The sequence below is a fragment of the Hypanus sabinus genome, chromosome 7 (genome assembly GCF_030144855.1).
Source record: "Hypanus sabinus isolate sHypSab1 chromosome 7, sHypSab1.hap1, whole genome shotgun sequence".
In the NCBI taxonomy this organism is placed as follows: domain Eukaryota; kingdom Metazoa; phylum Chordata; class Chondrichthyes; order Myliobatiformes; family Dasyatidae; genus Hypanus; species Hypanus sabinus.
The window spans coordinates 62,501,061-62,518,391 of record NC_082712.1 but is presented as its reverse complement, the minus strand read 5'-3'; the positions used below and the strand labels follow the sequence as shown (position 1 = coordinate 62,518,391).

The 17,331-nt window shown below is 42.0% G+C and overlaps 1 protein-coding gene across 3 annotated transcripts in view; it reads left to right on the top strand.

Annotated features, from left to right (window-relative positions):
* lpar1 (lysophosphatidic acid receptor 1) overlaps positions 1 to 17,331 on the top strand; it is a 108,803-nt gene that overhangs the window by 55,247 nt on the left and 36,225 nt on the right. For all 3 annotated transcript variants that reach the window (XM_059974822.1, XM_059974820.1, XM_059974821.1), the window contains one exon: positions 1,507 to 2,251. In XM_059974822.1, coding sequence (XP_059830805.1) covers positions 1,516 to 2,251 — 736 coding nt within the window. In that variant the 5' untranslated portion in view covers positions 1,507 to 1,515. The remainder of the gene's footprint in view (positions 1 to 1,506; positions 2,252 to 17,331) is intronic.

Here is a 17,331-nt window from a genome sequence, read left to right as displayed (position 1 = left end):
CATTACTGTTACTTTTAAAAGTTTAATAGTTTACACATTAAATGCTCTTTAACCTTGCCAGCCCAAGTTAAGAGTAGAAAATCAGCATCAGTGGCCATTGAAGAATGAGATCATTTTTTTAATTGGAAAGCAAAACAATCCCTTCAACTAAGAAAAGGATCCTTTTTTATTTGTTCAATCATGTGTCAGTATTTTGCATATGTTGAAGGTTTTTATAATGTGAAATTATTTTATTGCCTGTGAGTTCTCACATTTTTTTCCTCTCACTTTAACTGACCTTCCTGTAATTTGACCTCCGCACCTTTGATTGATTTCCTTTTCAGTGGAGACACGAGACTGCAGATGCTGGAATATGAAACAACAAACAAAATGCTGAGATTATCAACGGATCAGGCAGCATCTGTGGAGGAAAGTGAACCAGCCATGTTTCGAGTGGAGGCATTTCATCTAAACCAGATGAAGTGTCTCAACCCAAAATATCAGCTATCCATTTCTCTCTTCAGATGCTGCCTGACCTGCTGAGTTCTTCCAACAATTTCTCATTAGTTTTCCTGATCTTGATTAGAGTGGTTTGGTCTTGTTCATTTACCTCTTTATCTTGCTATAACATTCCTGTATGTTTATCTGCTTGTCAGTTTTTTAAATGAAATGTTTCATACCAAAGGAGATCATCTTTCAACTAGCTTGAGGAGAAAGGAAGGTCGGTTAGTTCTCGCACTTGTTCAGAAGGATGAGAGGTAGTCCTGTTGAGATAGACACGATTGAAAGCTGATGCCAAGGTGCAATTTCATTTAGTGATGCCAGAGCAAGGCCACAAAGCCAATCATTTGCGAATGAGAAAAATACCTCTACTCCTTGGCTGTGAATCATTGGGATTCTTCACCCACTTGGCCTTGTCATTGAAAATACTCAAATCTGAAACAAAAACCAGAAAAGCTGGAAGGCAGCATCTGTGGAAAGCAAAGCAAGTTAACATTTTTCACCAAGCATATTTATCGTGCAGTGTTGGTCCTCTAAGTTTCTACAGATGCTGCCTGACCTACCAAGTGCTTTCAAACTTCTTGTAAATGCAGATTTTTGAGTTGCATTAAAGGAAAGGCTTTGGGAATTGGGAAGGAATGTCTTGTTGATGGTAGATAATTAGCTGTTATTTTAATGAATGAAGCCACCCGCTGAAGGGACCATGTGACCCAAACAAATTCCAGTTTCTTATGATGTACATAAGCATTTGTCCGATTCCAACAAGATGTGGCCCATTTGTTATTGGATATCCAAGAGAATTGCGGAGTATGTGGCTTGGCTGGAAAGTATTAGTGTTGAGTCTGTCTGGTGTCCAAAATATAGACATGGTACCATAATACTCCAACAAGAATCTGAAGGAGATCGGAAAGAAAATATTGCAAGTTTTTTTTAAAACTTGTAAAGCAAAGGTCAAATGTTGCAATTGCTGTAATGATTCAAATAATTCTTATGATTGGCAGGTAATTCTTATCATTTTTCTCCTAGGCTGCCAAGATGGAAGAACAATGTTACTACAATGAGAGCATTGCATTTTTTTACAACAACAGTAAGAAGCCTCTGGCGACAGAATGGAATGCAGTCAGCAAGCTGGTCATGGGCCTGGGCATCACAGTCTGTATCTTCATCATGCTTGCCAACCTGCTTGTCATGATCGCCATCTATGTGAACCGTCGCTTCCACTTCCCTATTTATTACCTAATGGCCAACTTGGCAGCTGCGGACTTCTTCGCGGGCCTGGCGTACTTTTACCTCATGTTCAACACGGGACCCAACACTCGCAGGCTGACCGTCAGTACGTGGCTACTCCGCCAGGGCCTCATCGACACCAGCCTCACTGCCTCGGTGGCCAACCTGCTGGCCATCGCCATTGAGAGGCACATCACAGTCTTTCGAATGCAGCTCCACACCAGGATGAGCAACCGCCGGGTGGTGGTGGTGATTGTTGTGATCTGGACCATGGCTATCGTCATGGGCGCAATCCCCAGTGTGGGCTGGAATTGCCTCTGTGACATCAAGATCTGCTCCACCATGGCCCCTCTCTACAGCAGCTCCTACTTGGTTTTCTGGGCCATTTTCAACCTGGTCACTTTTGTCGTCATGGTGATCCTCTACGCCCACATCTTTGTCTATGTGCGTCAGAGGACTATGAGGATGTCGCGTCACAGTTCGGGACCCCGCAGAAACCGTGACACTATGATGAGCCTGTTGAAGACTGTTGCTATAGTGCTTGGTAAGTGTTTCCTTATCTGACTGAAGACTTGCCAGGGTTCATTGATGTTTATTATTTCCTTTGGCTTGTTGCCTTTTCCTATCTGTCCTTTAGGTTAAAGTTCCACCTCAACAAATTATTTAAAATGCCAGAATTACAGCTGGCAGTGAGCAGCAAATTTGCAGCTATTCAAACGTTGGGAGGTGTTTATTTCTTTTAAAGTTTTTGGTTGCGGTGCAGAGAAATGGAGTGTAATAATAACTGATGCTCCAGTCTGGTACAGAGTTAGTGGCTTTTGGAAGAGGCTTAAAGCCAGGTAGAATTACCTCAACAATGAATGAGAGAATTGCCCCTTCTCCATTACCCACTCACATAGATCCTGCTACACCCCTTCTCTCTACTGCCTAGCTCTCCTCTTTCTTTTAGTTCAGGTGAAAATTCTCGACCTGAAGCATTGACTGTCCCCTTCCGTCCACAGATGCTGCCTGACCAAGTTCATCCAACTCTCAGCATTACTCCAGGTTCCAGCATGTGTAGCCTCTTGTGTCTCCTTGGGAGTATTATGCTTGGTCCGCTGGTCAGAATTTATTCGCACCATTAAAATAAATTGTCCACATTATTTTTTTATTAGTGAACAGATGAGTCACCAAGCACAGTTAAAGCTGAGAAATTCCTCTACATGGACTGTTGTCTTGTTCCCTTTCTCTTGCCATGCTGAAGCTGACACTATCAGCATTTCCTGTCTGCGTTGAAATTTCTTGCATTTGCTCAAGATGTGCAAATTTTGGAGGCAATTCATGAAGTGTTGTAATGCAAGCCTCACCTATCCAGCCACAGAAGTGATGTTAGTTAATGAGATGGGTTTGGAAAAGTGATGGTGAGGGGTCAGAGGAAGCTCGACAGCCTCATAAAAGAAAACAGTTACTGTGCCAGGTACCACGGAGTCCTTTGGGGGGTTATAGCCGTGGAGTTTGCCATGGGCGTGTCTGTAATAACATGGCTGTTTCTGAACACTTGCACTTTGGGGTAGGCATAGCAGTACAGTGAGAAGCCTGGTCCACTTTGCCTGCTTGTGTGCTGAAGGTTGAGCAGATGATTTTTGTGTCTGGAGCTTGGTGTGAGCAAGTGGCAAGCGGTGAGAGATGGCAGAGATCCTTGAGGCTGGAAGTGATCATGACCCTGGTTCCACAGGCAAAGTGATTCAGGCTGACGTGATTTGTGATTGTTTTAGGGAAGGGCTACGAATCCAATTTGAAAGTTGGTCCTTTTACACACAAAGGTCTTGGGGAATAAAAGGTCAGTTTTCAGGTCAACAAAGTTGGAAAAAGATCTGCAGACACTTTCTACTTTTAAAAATAGCTGTTACTGAAGGGAGGTTTATACCTGAATAAGTAGCTGGGGAGAATGAAAATCCCTTTGAAGAATGAGGAAATGAAATTCCTCATGGTGTTGACACAAAAATACTCAGAAAATATCAGAGTTAAGCCAATTTTTTCAACAGCACCAAACCATTGTAGTTTTGGAGACGTGTGAACAAATTTCTAACATGTTATCTCGTCATTATCACACACATTACTGTTTGTGAAAACTTGCTGTTTACGATCCAATTTAGGGCTTTTCAATGGTTTTGCACCTTAAAAGAACCGCATTCTTTGAGAAGCGCCCACAGGCTGCTGTGTAATTTCATTAGGAAACTTCTCCAACTACTTAGACAATTGAGAATGGGTAATGAATGACAGAAGAATTAATTTAAGGAAGTGCTTTAGGAATTGGTCTAGGTCAAGTTTATTGTCCTATAGACAAATACACGTGTGAACAGATGCAATGAAAAACTTACTTTCAGCTGCATCACAGGCATATAGCATCATATAAGCAGCATTCACACAAAAAAAAACACAAGCCAAGAATAAATTACGCTCAATTTTTATAGAAAGAACAGAATTGGAACCAAAAAGGCCCAAGCTTGCTTGCTTCCCATGGTGCATTGTTGTCACTCTCAGTTTTCACTGCTGTTGGGTGGAAACTCAGGAATACTGTTACACCCAGATGTAGAGGGATTATTTATTGCTGTTTCCGTAATAGTTTTGTTTGACCAATCAGGATTCTTAGTCCTATGCTAAATTCCCCTTAGTTCCCTAGAGGACCATTGGACCATTCTTAGTCAAAGGTTGGACCATTCTCTAACCTTTGATCTGTTTAACATGGGTGACATAAAGCCCTGACTCAAGCCAACACATCTCTCTGGGTCACTGAGGCACACAAACCTCCAAACCACAACAAGGCTGTGCTTTTCTTAGATTTTTTTTTTCAGTGCAATGTGACTGCTGAATTGTGCACGGTATTGCAGAACTGTAATGATTAGGATTTTGAGCGTTGGTTCAGAAGTCAAGTGGTTGAAGTGAAGTAGCTCTTCTTGAACCTGGTGTGGGTCTTCAGGCTTCCGTGCCTTCTACCCGATGGCAACTGCAACAGGACGGCATCACTTAGGAAATGCTGGAAAAGCTCGGCAGGTCAGGCAGCATCTGTGGAAAGAGAAACAGAGCTAATATTTCATTAAGGAGCTGAGGGCCACTTAGTCAGGCTCTAATTAAATGATGGAACAGATTTGAAGGGCTGGATTCCTTCAAATACGGGTCCAGGCAACCAGACTCAAATACAGCTTCTTCCCCTCTGCTATCAGACTTCTGAACCAATCACCTCTTTCACATCCCCTTCCCCTGCTGCCGCACACTGGGCTTCTTAATCCTACCGCTCTCTGGTATGCTGTTGTTGTAACTTCAGCATTTCGCTTTGCACTCCTTCAATGATAGCTGTGAGAAAATGGCTCAGGTGGTGGGGATCATTTATGTATGTTGCTCCCATGTAGATACCGCTAAAGGTGTGGAAGGATGTACCGCGATGTATTGGGCTGGGTCCGTCATCCTCTGCAGCTTTCCTGCACATTGAAACATCCTGAGAGATTGGGAAAGGCTACAAGAATGCAGTCCTGTCTTTTCCACCATGCAACGTTCTTGGCACTGGAATTGTTACTGTGCATAGATCAGAGATGCACAGTGTGCTTTAAAATTTCATCATTAAAACATAGTGCTATTTATCAAGTTGTCCATGACTTATCTGCTATCGTTTAGCTTGCTCAGCATAAACAATTCTGTGCAATCATGAAGGACGTGCAGAATTGAAAGCTAAAATGTTTTTCTTTATATTTTGCAACTCGGCATCCCTCTGCTTCATCACACTGTTGTTTACGAAACCAGTGCCTTTCACCCACGTGTTTACCTTGCATCTGATGCTCTTTCTTGCACCATCACATTTCCTCATTGCTCTTTGTGATTTTGATGCTAAAATCCCCTCTTGGCCAATCTCCTCCTACTGTATAATCTTTACAAACCTTCCACCATGTCTGTGCTCTGAATTTAATTGGTTCACCCCTGGCAGCTGTCAGACAATTGACGTTATGGGCCCAAGACCCTTCATCAGGTGGAAAGTAAGGGGGCAGGAAGAGGAAGTAGTACAAATTGGCAGGTGATAGGTGAGATCAGTTGAGGTGAAGTTGGGGGGGGGGGAGAGGGGAGATGAAATTGCTGATATGGTAGAGGTTGTGGAATGAATTAGTGGTTGTAAGTGATATTAATGCTGTCATCAGTCAATATGACTGTCGTGGTGTTGCAAACACTTGTTTTCTAATTCCTTCATAATTTACAATCTCTTTTAAAAGAGACACAGGTCAGGAAGGTTTAGAGGAAAATAGACCAAATGTATGCAAGTTAGATGAGCATCCTGGTCACTATGGATGAGATGGGCTGAAGGATTTGTGTTACTGACTTCATTCCTATCTTTTAACTTCCTGCCTTCATTATGTTAAGTTTACAGTAATTCTGGCCTCTTAACCATCCCATGAACCTCAGTGTTCCACCATTGGTGGCTGCATCTTCAGCTGCAAATGTCCTCCACTCTGGAATTCCTTCTCTGATGATCTTCCCTGTCTTTGTGCTTTTACAACACTTTCTAAAATCTTCTGCCCTGGCCATACTTTAGGCCTTCTGGGTTGAGCTTCTGCTTTGTGCTTGGTGTCAAGTTGCGTTTAATAATATACCTACCTGAAGGTGGGGAGTAATTGGGAGATGTCAGGAATTCTTTGTCATTCCAGAGTGACAGAAGCTGGCTTTGTGGTGGATTTTCAGTCTGTCCATTTCAGTGTGGAGTTTGAGGCTAAACATCGAACAAACTGAGCATTGGGATGTTAGTTACACCATCCCCTGGTCTTGGTCCAAAAGTGATTAAAGGAATTGCTGTTTCCTTTGCCATTTGTTATCTGCTTGGCAAGCGCCTGGTACTGTAAGTACTGTGTCATGCATCATAGTTTGAGTCTGTTTAACAACAGGTCCTGTCAGAAGCTTTGGAAGAACCCCTTGTGTGACATTGCGATAAAACAAATGCCTTCATTTAGAAGAACTGTTGTTTTCGTGTGGGGCAGTGACATACTGTGCTATCTGTTTGTACTTGTCGTACTGCTTTAGATCACTTAGTTGGCAAATGTGGAAATGCCAGATTTGGTCTGTTGTCATTGGGGATGGTTCAATGTTAATTTAGCACAAAATAAACTGAAGGAAGGACAGTGGAGATGAAGAGGTGGTTAACATTTTGTGTCAAAACTGCATCAGCAATGTGTTAATAATCAGGTTGCCTGTTTTAGTGACGTTGATTAAGGGATAGATACAAACCAGCTTGCTGGGGCAAATTCTCCTGCCTTCCTTCAAGGTATTATGAATGGGATATTTTATAGCCTTGATAGTACGGGTCTTGACTTGATTTCTTATTGTAAAGACGCCACCACAGTCAGTGTAGTTCTTCCGTGGTTCTGTGCCGGAGTGCAAATTTGGCTTCTTGTGCCAAAATGTCTGAAATGAACTGTAGCAGATGACCTTTGATTCTAATGAGTGAGGGTTGTCTGCTGTCGAGTGTTAACAATTGAAAATCCATTGTCTGATCAGCAATGGGCAAGAGGCAGAAAAAGCCATCAACTTAAGCTAAGATCCAAAAAGGGAAAAATAAGGATTTGTACAGAAGCTGGGATCTAATGATCTACATAGTAACATGTAGGTACTAATGATATAGGAAGAAATTAGAATGAGGTCCTACAAGCGGAGTTTAGGGAGCTAGGAGATAAAGAGTAGGACCTCAAAGGTAATCATCTCGGGATTATTACTGGTGCCACGTGCCAGCCAGAGTTGGAATAGCAGGATAGCCAGAATGAATATGTGGCTTGAGCGGTGGTGCAGGAGGGAGGGTTTCAAATTCTTGGGGCATTGGAATCGCTTCTGGGGGAGATGGGACCAGTACCATCCGGACAGTCTACATCTGGGCAGGGCCAGGATCAATGTCCTAGGGAGATTGTTTGCTAGTGCTGTTGAGGAGGCTTTAAACTAATATGGCAGGGGAGGAGAATCCACACAGAAAAGAGGGAAGTGATGCAAAGGCCAAAGGTAGAGTTAGTGGTCTAACCAAGCAGAGTCCACTGCCAAGAAGGCCCACCAGCGCCTTTACTTCCTGAGAAAGCTGAAGAAATTTGGCCTGTCCCCTAAAACCCTCACTAATTTTTATAGGTGCACCGTAGAAAGCATTCTTCTAGGGTGCATCACAACCTGGTATGGAAGTTGTCCTGTCCAAGACTGAAAAAAGCTGCAGAAGATCGTGAACATAGCCCAGCACATCACACAAACCAATCTTCCATCCTTTAACTCACTTTACACTGCACGCTGTCGGAGCAGTGCTGCCAGGATAATCAATGACACTCCTCCCCCCCCCCCCCCAGCCAACACACTTTTTGTCCCTCTTCCCTCTGGGAGAAGGTTCAGGAGCTTGAAGACTGGTATGGCCAGATTTGGGAACAGCTTCTTTCCAACTGTGATGAGACTGCTGAACAGATCCTGACCCGGATCTGGGCCGTACCTTCCAAATATCCGGACCTGACTTGCACTACCGTACTTTCCCTTTTCTATTTTCTAATTATGATTTATAATTCAAATTTTTATTATATTTACTTGGATTTGCACTCCTGGGAGCACGAAGCGCAGAATCAAATATCGCTGTGATGATTGTACGCTCTAGTATCAATTGTTCGGTGACAATAAAAGTTAAGTAAGTAAAGTAAGTAAGAAAAAAGTAAGAGTAGAGTGCATAAAAGTAAAAAACAAAAATCGCATAGGTCACTAGATTCTAAAAGGACAATGAGTATAAGGGTACTTTATCTAAATGCCTGCAGTATTAGAAACAAGGTTAGTGAACTTGTGGCACAGATCAATACCAAGGCATTTGATTTAGTGGCCATTGCAGAAACCTGGTTGTAAGGTGGAGATGACTGGGAATTAAGTATCAGGTAATACGGAAAGATAGGCAGGAAGGCAGAGGAGGCGCAGTGGCACTCTTAACTAGGGATGAGATCAGGGTGATTGTAAGAGACGATATAAGATCTATGGAGCAAAATGTTGAGTCCATCTGGGTAGAGATTAAGAATAGTAAAGGAAAAAAAATCACTGGTGGGTGTTGTCAATAGGCCACCTAATAAAAATATTGCAGTGGCAGAAGCGATTAACCAAAAAAATTACCGAGGCTTGTAAGAAAAAAAACGGCAGTTGTCATGGGGGATTTTGACTTCCACATAGATTGGGTGAATCAGGTTGGCCAAGGAAGTCTTGAGGAGGACTTCATAGAGTGCATGGTTTTCTTGAGCAGCATGTTAATGAACATACAAGGAAAAGTGCTATCTTAGATCTAGTCCTATGCAATGAGACAGGTAAGATTAACAATCTTGTAGTCAGGGATCCTCTTGGAAACTGTGATCATAGTATGATTGAATTTCGCATTCAGATGGATGATGAAATAGTTAGATCTAAAACTAGTGTATTATGCTTGAACGGGGAGACTACAACGGGATGAGGGAGGAGTTGGCTAATGTGAGCACAAGCTATTTGGTAGGACAGTTGAGGAACAGTGGACCATCCAAAGAGATTTTTCGCAGAGCTCAGCAAAAGTATATTCCAGTCAAGAGTACAGACAGTTAAGTGTGGGGAGAGCCAGCCTTGGATAACTAAGGAAATAAAAGATAATATCAAATTAAAAGCTCATGTGAACAAAGTCGTAAAGAGTAGTGGGAGACTGGTGGATTGGGAAAACTTTAAAAAGCAACAGAGAACAACTAAACAAGAAATAAGGAAAGGGAAGATAAAGTATGAAAGTAAATTAGCACAATATATAAAAACAGATAGCAGAAGTTTATAAATATATAAAGTGGAAGAGGGTGGCTAAAGTCAACGTAAGTCCCTTGGAAGATGAGAAGGAGAAATTGATATTGGTGATAAGGAAATGGCTGAGGCCTTGAACGACTATTTTGTGTCGGTCTTCACGGTGGAGGACACATCTAATATGCCAAAGAAGGATGTTATGCATGAAGTGGGAGGTGAGGACCTCGATAAAATCACTGTCACTAAATAGATAGTAATCAGCAAACTAGAGGGCCTGAAGGTAGATAAGTCCCCTGGTCCTGATGGGATGCATCTCAGGGTGCTGAAGGAATTGGCGGAGGTTATAGTAACAGTTGAGGCCGGTTCATTGGCCATATTTAAGAGGGAGTTAGATATGGCCCTTGAGGCTAAAGGGATCAGGGGGTATGGAGAGAAAGCAGGTACAGGGTTTTGAGTTGGATGATCAGCCATGATCATACTGAATGGCGGTGCAGGCTCGAAGGGCTGAATGGCCTACTCCTGCACCTATTTTCTATGTTTCTATGTTGGTAATCATTTATCAAAATTCTCTAGACTCTGGGTAGGTCCCGGCAAATGTCACACCACTTTTTAAAAAAGGATGCAGGCAAAAGACGAGCAACTATAGGCCAGTTAGCCTAACATCTGTAGTTGGGAAAATGCTTGAAGTTGTCATTAAGGAAGAAATAGTGAAACATTTAGAAAGGAGTGGTTCCATTAGACAGATGCAGCATGGATTCAGAAAGGGCAGGTTCTGTTTGGCAAACTTACTGGAGTTATTTGAGGACATAATGAGTACAGTGGATAGAGGGGAACAGGTCGATGTCGTATACTTGGATTTCCATAAGGTGCCGCACAAGAGACTTATAAATAAGATACGGATGCGTGGAGTTGGAGGAAGTGTATTGACATGAGTAGTGGATTGGTTAACTGATAGAAGGCAGAGAGTTGGTATAAATGGGTGTTTCTCTGGTTGGTGAGTGGGGTGCCGCAGGGGTCGGTGCTGGGCCCACAGCTGTTTGATGGAACAACAGGTAATTAAGAGGGCAAACGGAATGTTGACCTTCATTGCTAGAGGGATTGAATTCAAGAGCAAGGAAGTCATGCTGCAACTATACAGGGTACTGGTGAGCACCTGGAGTACTGTGTGCAGTTCTGGTCTCCATACTTTAGGAAGGATATACTGGCTTTGGAGGCAGTGCAGAGGAGGTTGACCAGGTTGATTCCAGGGATGAAGGGGTTAACCTATGAAGAGAGATTGAGTCACCTGGGACTGTACTCTCTGGAGTCCAGAAGAATGAGAGGGGTTCTTATAGAAACAAAATTTTGAAAGGGATAGATAAGATAGAAGTAGCAAAGTTGTTACCATTGGTAGGTGAGACTGGAACTAGGGGACATTGCCTCAAGATTCAGAGAAGATTTAGGATGGAGATGAGGAGAAACTGTTTTTCCCAGAGAGCGGTGAATCTGTGGAATTCTCTGCCCAGGGAAGCAGTTGAGGCTTTTTCACTAAATATATTTAAGATACAGTTAGGTAGGTTTTTACATAGTAAGGGAATTAAGGGTTATGGGGAAAAGGCAGGTAGATGGAGCTGAGTTTATGGACAGATCAGCCATGATCTTATTGAATGGCAGGGCAGGCTCAATGGGCCGGATGGCCTACACCTGCTCCTATTTCTTATGTTCTTACCTGTTGTTTTCATTCACCGAAGCACAGCAATGGAAGGCTTCTAGGACTGGATTTGTTCAAAGTTCAACTTTCCCAAAGATGTACATTATTCAAGTCAATGCAGTCTAAATTCTTGCTGACACGAAATGGGCATGGATCTATGTAGTTGTTCATTTGAACAAGTTCCAGACATATAAACATTTGAGTAGTAGGTTTGGTCATTGCGTGCTGCTGACAAGGGGGTCTCACTTTAAAAGGATGTGACTACTGTTGAGTTTGTTTTTAATCTGTTCTGGAGCCCAAGGTTTGGTCATGTTTCTGATGGGCAAAGGGATCTCAGAAGGTTGGTTAATTGCTAGCAGTGGAATTGCACAACATAGGAATAACTATGCATTTATTTTGCCCTCAAAATTAGGCTGAGAAGGTTTTGATGGAGCACATTTAGCAACAGTATATGGTGCATTTGTTGTTAGTAAGAACTGCTCTTAGAGGATGAAGTCTGTTGCTGCATGTACAAAATCTATACGCAATTTCAAACAAGGTCTCCAATTTATTCAGGGGTTCTTCAGACTACCTCTGGGATTTTACATCTGTCTGCAGACCAAAGAGTAATTAACGAAATGACTTTATCCTTAAAGGCTGACAACCTTAATCCAACTGTTATTAACTGTTATTTATAATTATTAAAATAGTGTGCTGCTAGAGGTGAAATTTTTATCCCTTAATGTCACTGAAAAGCTTAACATGGAGATGAATGTGAAAACACCAAGTAGGAAGTTTTAAAGCGTTGGTTTCTTGAAGCAATGCTATAACTTGCAGTTTTAAATCATGTAAATGACCATCTCACAGAAGTATCCTTATACAAGGTTTGGCTAATGACAAATTATAACAAGCATCCTAAAGGAAGTAGAGTGGCAGTTTGGGAGAGAATTACAGATTTTTGGGGCCTAGAAATTACTTGTACAGGCTGAGATTGGCCCAATGTCCTTGATCATTTTGTGATACATTCAAAGGCAGGTGAGCGCAGCCTCCTATTGTATTAGTTAGCTGTACAGAAGCTGTATCACTCAATGGCTGCATCAAAATGCACCAGAATCTCTTGCATCCCAAAAGATGTGTTGGTAATAGACTCCTCTTAGTTATTTTTAGTATGGGAAAATGGCAAAAAGGCTAGCAGGGGCAGGAGTAGAAGAAAATATAGGGATGCACGATGGACTGATATCTGTGGAGCCTCCAAGCATCTGATGGGCTGAATGGCTCACTGAAGTAAGTAAATTGGGGAAAATAATGATGCAAGGGCTGAAGAACTGTGCATTTTCTCTGACTTTAAATGTTTACCAATCTGAAAACCACTACAGAGCCTGCCAAATGATGACATATTTAGATGTACATAAAACAACATTCTTCAAACAATTCTAACTTCTTTCCCTCTAATTTTCTTTTACCAGAAACTTCTTATTTTTAACATGCTAATTATGTTCCTGAAAGAGTCACATTATCTATTTTCTCTGTCATCATTGTCTTCCTTAATTCGTCAAACTGCGTCCCTTGCTTTGACAATTGTCCTTGAGGAAAGCATCAAAAGTGACATTTCTGAGTATCTGATGAGGGCATTGCTGCAATTTTCCAGTGTTAGCCACTAGTTACCGAGAACATGACTGTGGAATGACTGTGCAACCTCACTGCAGGATGGTCAGTGACCAGAGATAACAAATGAACCAATGGAAGATGAGAATGGTACTGGTTACAATCATGACTGAACTGTCAGAGACCATGGAAATAAATGGACAGTATAGCCAGTCACGCCTGTAATGACTCTTTGTAAGATCTCTCCATATATTCCCACTCTCCCATTGCTCTTTCCTAACACCCCACATTTGTTTTTGTTTTCTTTTCAAATATTTGCCTGCTGGTCCTTTTGTTAAATACCTCTGGTATTATAACTCCTGTTGGAAGGTCTCCTTATGAAAACCCTTTGGTATATGGAGTGTTTCCACAACTTTGCTTTGACTTGTTTGAAATTATAACCCAAGGATAAACTTATATTTTGAGACTTAAACTTAAAATCAGAATAAGAGGTGTGTTTTGTAACTTCAAAACATTAACATAATTCGAAGGAAAACACGGGAGTCCAAAATGAGGGTCTAACTTCGTGGTACTTTAAGCAAGGCGTGCATGTATCATGTGATAGCGTGATGACATGCAATTCATGTATTTATACATATAACCCATAATGAATTATTTAAACAAACAGGAATGCTCCACCAACCAACATATACACAAGATTACTAAAACATTACTTAAATATTAAATACACAACTGTCCTCCCTGTTCAGCTATAAACTTCAACTCAATTGAGAATGTATCTCTAGTATATACATAACAACTATATACAGACATCCACAGCATCATCAATTTTTAAATGATTCCATTCAGGCTTAAAGATTTCATCGCTGTGGAGGCTTTCCTAATCTTTGGGATGATGTCTTGGCAGGTGAGATTTGTGGCTGTGAAACAATCTCAGGTCGTGGGGCCTCCTCCATGGTGGTCTTAGGAGTTGATTATGAAGCTACAAGATGTGGCTCTGACAGCTCTGGCCATCTTTCTTCTTCCTTTTTCTAGCTTGTGCATCTTGATCTTGTGATGGTGCATTTAGTTCACTGAAGTATTCCCCTATTAATCCTTCTATTGTTCCCTTTGTGATCCGATATCTTCTCTTGGCTTCCTCATACAAAACATCATCTGATGAATCTTCTGTTTTCATATCTCCACTTACTCCCTTCTTCTTGGCTTTCTATTCATCCAACTGGTCTTTGGTCTTTATATCTACTTCTACAAGCAGCTTTTTGTCTCCCACTTGAAGTTCAATCAATAACCTTAATGTATGCAGAGTGGATTCGGTTTTTTTTAATGTATACTTACAAAAGCCAAATGCATGTAACTTTCCTAAGGCCCATTGAACTCTCTTCCAACTTAAAACCAGGCCACATTCAACAAGTAACTGCCTGATTAGAAGCCGCCTCAGAAGTGTTACAAAAATTGTTATAGTCAGGCCACTGCTTTTGTTGCTTTTACGATTCCTCTGAAGAACATGGCCCTTCCTCGGTCCAATATGCTTTGCAACCAGAGGCACAAAAGTTGGCACCAATTCCTGTTTGTCCTCTGGGCAACAGGTCATGGTGTTCAGCATGAAGACAGTTGTGGCATTATGCAGTAACTTCCTTAATTTGCTTTCGGTTGACTTCATTGTAGTGAATGTGGTATGCAAATGGTGGATGGATCTCCAATCAAGGTGTAGTTGTCTCAGCCAATTGCGTCCCCACATTGCTGGTCCTTCCTTCTATTTTTTTACCACATACAACTCAATGTGGCTTGTTCACTGTTGTGTTTCACTGTCAAGAATGTTATTCCCACAGGGGTCATCTTTTCTCCAGTATAAGTTTTTGGATATCTGCAGGCTTTAAAATGCTGGTATCTTTCAAATGCCACTAAAACTCATTTGGTGGAATGACTGAAATAGCTGAGCCAGTGTCCAATTCCATTTTAATTAATTTGCCACTCACTTCTGGCATAAGCCGTATTGCTTGTCCATTGTTAATTTTCACTATATAAATCTCAAGGCTAGCCAGTCCTCTGCCACTCTCATCATTATCAGATGTTTCATCAACAGCAAGCAGATTAGTGCTCTTTTTGAAACTGCAACTTGGCTCTTTTTTTCTTTTCCCTGTGCAGTCCGTTTCTTTTTGTCTGCCCAACATGTGTGCTACTTTGTTGCTTTTCTTCAAATTTCACCTTTAAACCTGCAGTTGTTTGGTGAATGTGAGTCCCCACCAAAACAGTAACACAGTCTGTTTTGGCCAGACTGGTTTCTGTTTAGACTTTGCCATCTTGTTTCCCCTCACTTTCTTTCCTGACAGCAACTCAATTGCATTTCTGTCTGCGGTTTCCACTGAAACAGCGACTTCAACTACTCTTTTAAATACAATTTGTGTCCTGACGAAGGGTCTTGGCCCGAAACGCTGACAGCGCTTCTCCCTATCGATGCTGCCTGGCCTGCTGTGTTCCACCAGCATTTTGTGTGTGTTGCTTGAACTTCCAGCATCTGCAGATTTCCTTGTGTTTACCTTGTTGCCAGTGTTATGTTTTGTAACGTCAAAAATAATTCAAAGGAAGACGAGGGAGTCTGAAGTGTGGGTCGAGCTTTGAGTTTACTTTAGGGCACACATATCATGTGGTAGTGTGATGACGTATGCTATTCAAGTATTTACGCGTATAACCCAGAATGAATTATTTAAATGAACAGGAATGCTTAATCAACCTATTATGTATGTAGAAACAATGCGTGTGCGTATGTAAATAACTACATCATTCTTCAGGATATAGGTTCTGCAACCTTGCCACTCCCCGAAGCAAAGGTATTTATTTTTAAATTTAAGGTCATCCAAACTCACTTCCAGTCAACTCTCCCATCACCCCAGTGTGCGCTGACGTATGCTGGTTCCCATTTAAACACTGTCTCAGTTATAAAATAATTTGTGGCTGTTTTCAACCTCCCTCTCTGTGATCTTGCCTAAACTCTTGTATCTTGTCCAATTCCATAACTGCCAGAGATCTCCATGTTGCTCCAACACTAGCTTCTTGATTATCGTCTAGTTTAATTGGTCTGCATTTGGTGACCATGCCTTCAGGTGCATGGGCCTTTGAATTCTGGAGTTATCTCCATACTTTACAGTTGAATAATTCTGTAAGATACTCCTTAATGCCATCTTTTGATCAAGCTTTCAGAAATACTTCCGTTGCCCAAGGCACAGTTTTACTTAAATCCACTGTGAATTTGTTTGGGGCCTTTGCTAAAGAAGTATTGGACACACTTGGAGTACTGTGTCCAGTTCTGGTTGCCTCACTATAGGAAGGATGTGGAAGCACTGGAAAGGCTATAGAGGAGATTTACCAGGATGGTGCCTGGTTTAGAGAGTATGCATTATGATCAGAGATTAAGGGAGCTAGGGCTTCTCTCTTTGGAGCGAAGGAGGATGAGAGGAGACATGATAGAGATATACAAGATATTAAGAGGAAAAGATAGAGTGGACAGCCAGCGTCTCTTCCCCAGGGCACCACTGCTCAGTACAAGAGGACTTGGTTTAAGGTAAGGGGAGGGAAGTTCAAGGGGGATATTAGAGGAAGGTTTTTCACTCAGAGAGTGGTTGGTGTGTGGAATGCACTGCCTGAGTCTGTGGTGGAGGCAGATACACTAGTGAAATTTAAGAGACTACTAGACAGGTATATGGAGGAATTTAAGGTGGGGGATTATATGGGAGGCAGGGTTTAAGGGTCGGCACAACATTGTGGGCCAAAGGGCCTGTACTGTGCTGTACTATTCTATGTTCTATGTTCAAGAAGCTGTAATAAAGAAATTATTAGCAATCATTCATTTTGTACCACAGTTTTGAATAGCAGGATGAGATTAGGTAGGAAGGAGGGATAAGAGCCCAATCTGAAGTGCATTACAATTGTCTATTGTTGGGTATAAATGGCAAAGGTCTTTAACATAAATGTTGCTGGCAAAGCATGTGAGGTAAGGTCACATTGTTTGGCTAGAGCTGAAACTGTGTTGGCATGAGTTGTGAATAAGTTGCCGGATGTAGGGATTGACACCTGGCCAAAATACTTTGCTGCCATGTCACAGTTAGTGCATTGTCTGACTTTCCTTTGAGCCTTGCTTTTGAGCCGAGTGGAGCTTTAAATGAGACATTGGACTTTTGAATTTCCTTTGTCCTCTGCCAGTCACTAGTGATCCCGTTCTCAGTAAAATGACTTGTGCATTGATTTTTGCTTGGAAGGGTAAAAGAAAAAGTGACAATTATTCTCATCTCCTCTCATGAAGTGTATGTCACTTCAAAGCCAGGATATACTGGCCATGCCTAACACACTCCATAATCAGTGCAGCCCTTCCAGTGAGGGTTCTGCCCATAGTGGTGGATAGGGAGTTCCAGAATTTGGATCCAGTGACTTGAAGTCCAGACAATACATCTCCAAGTTAGGATGGTGTCCACCTTTGCTCTTGGGCAGTAGAGATCGCAAGATGGGCTGTGGCACTGCATTTGCTGGAAGGCCTAGTCTCCTTTTGGGTGGACGGGAATGCTGTGACCTCTGGCCAGACTCCTGGAGGAGTT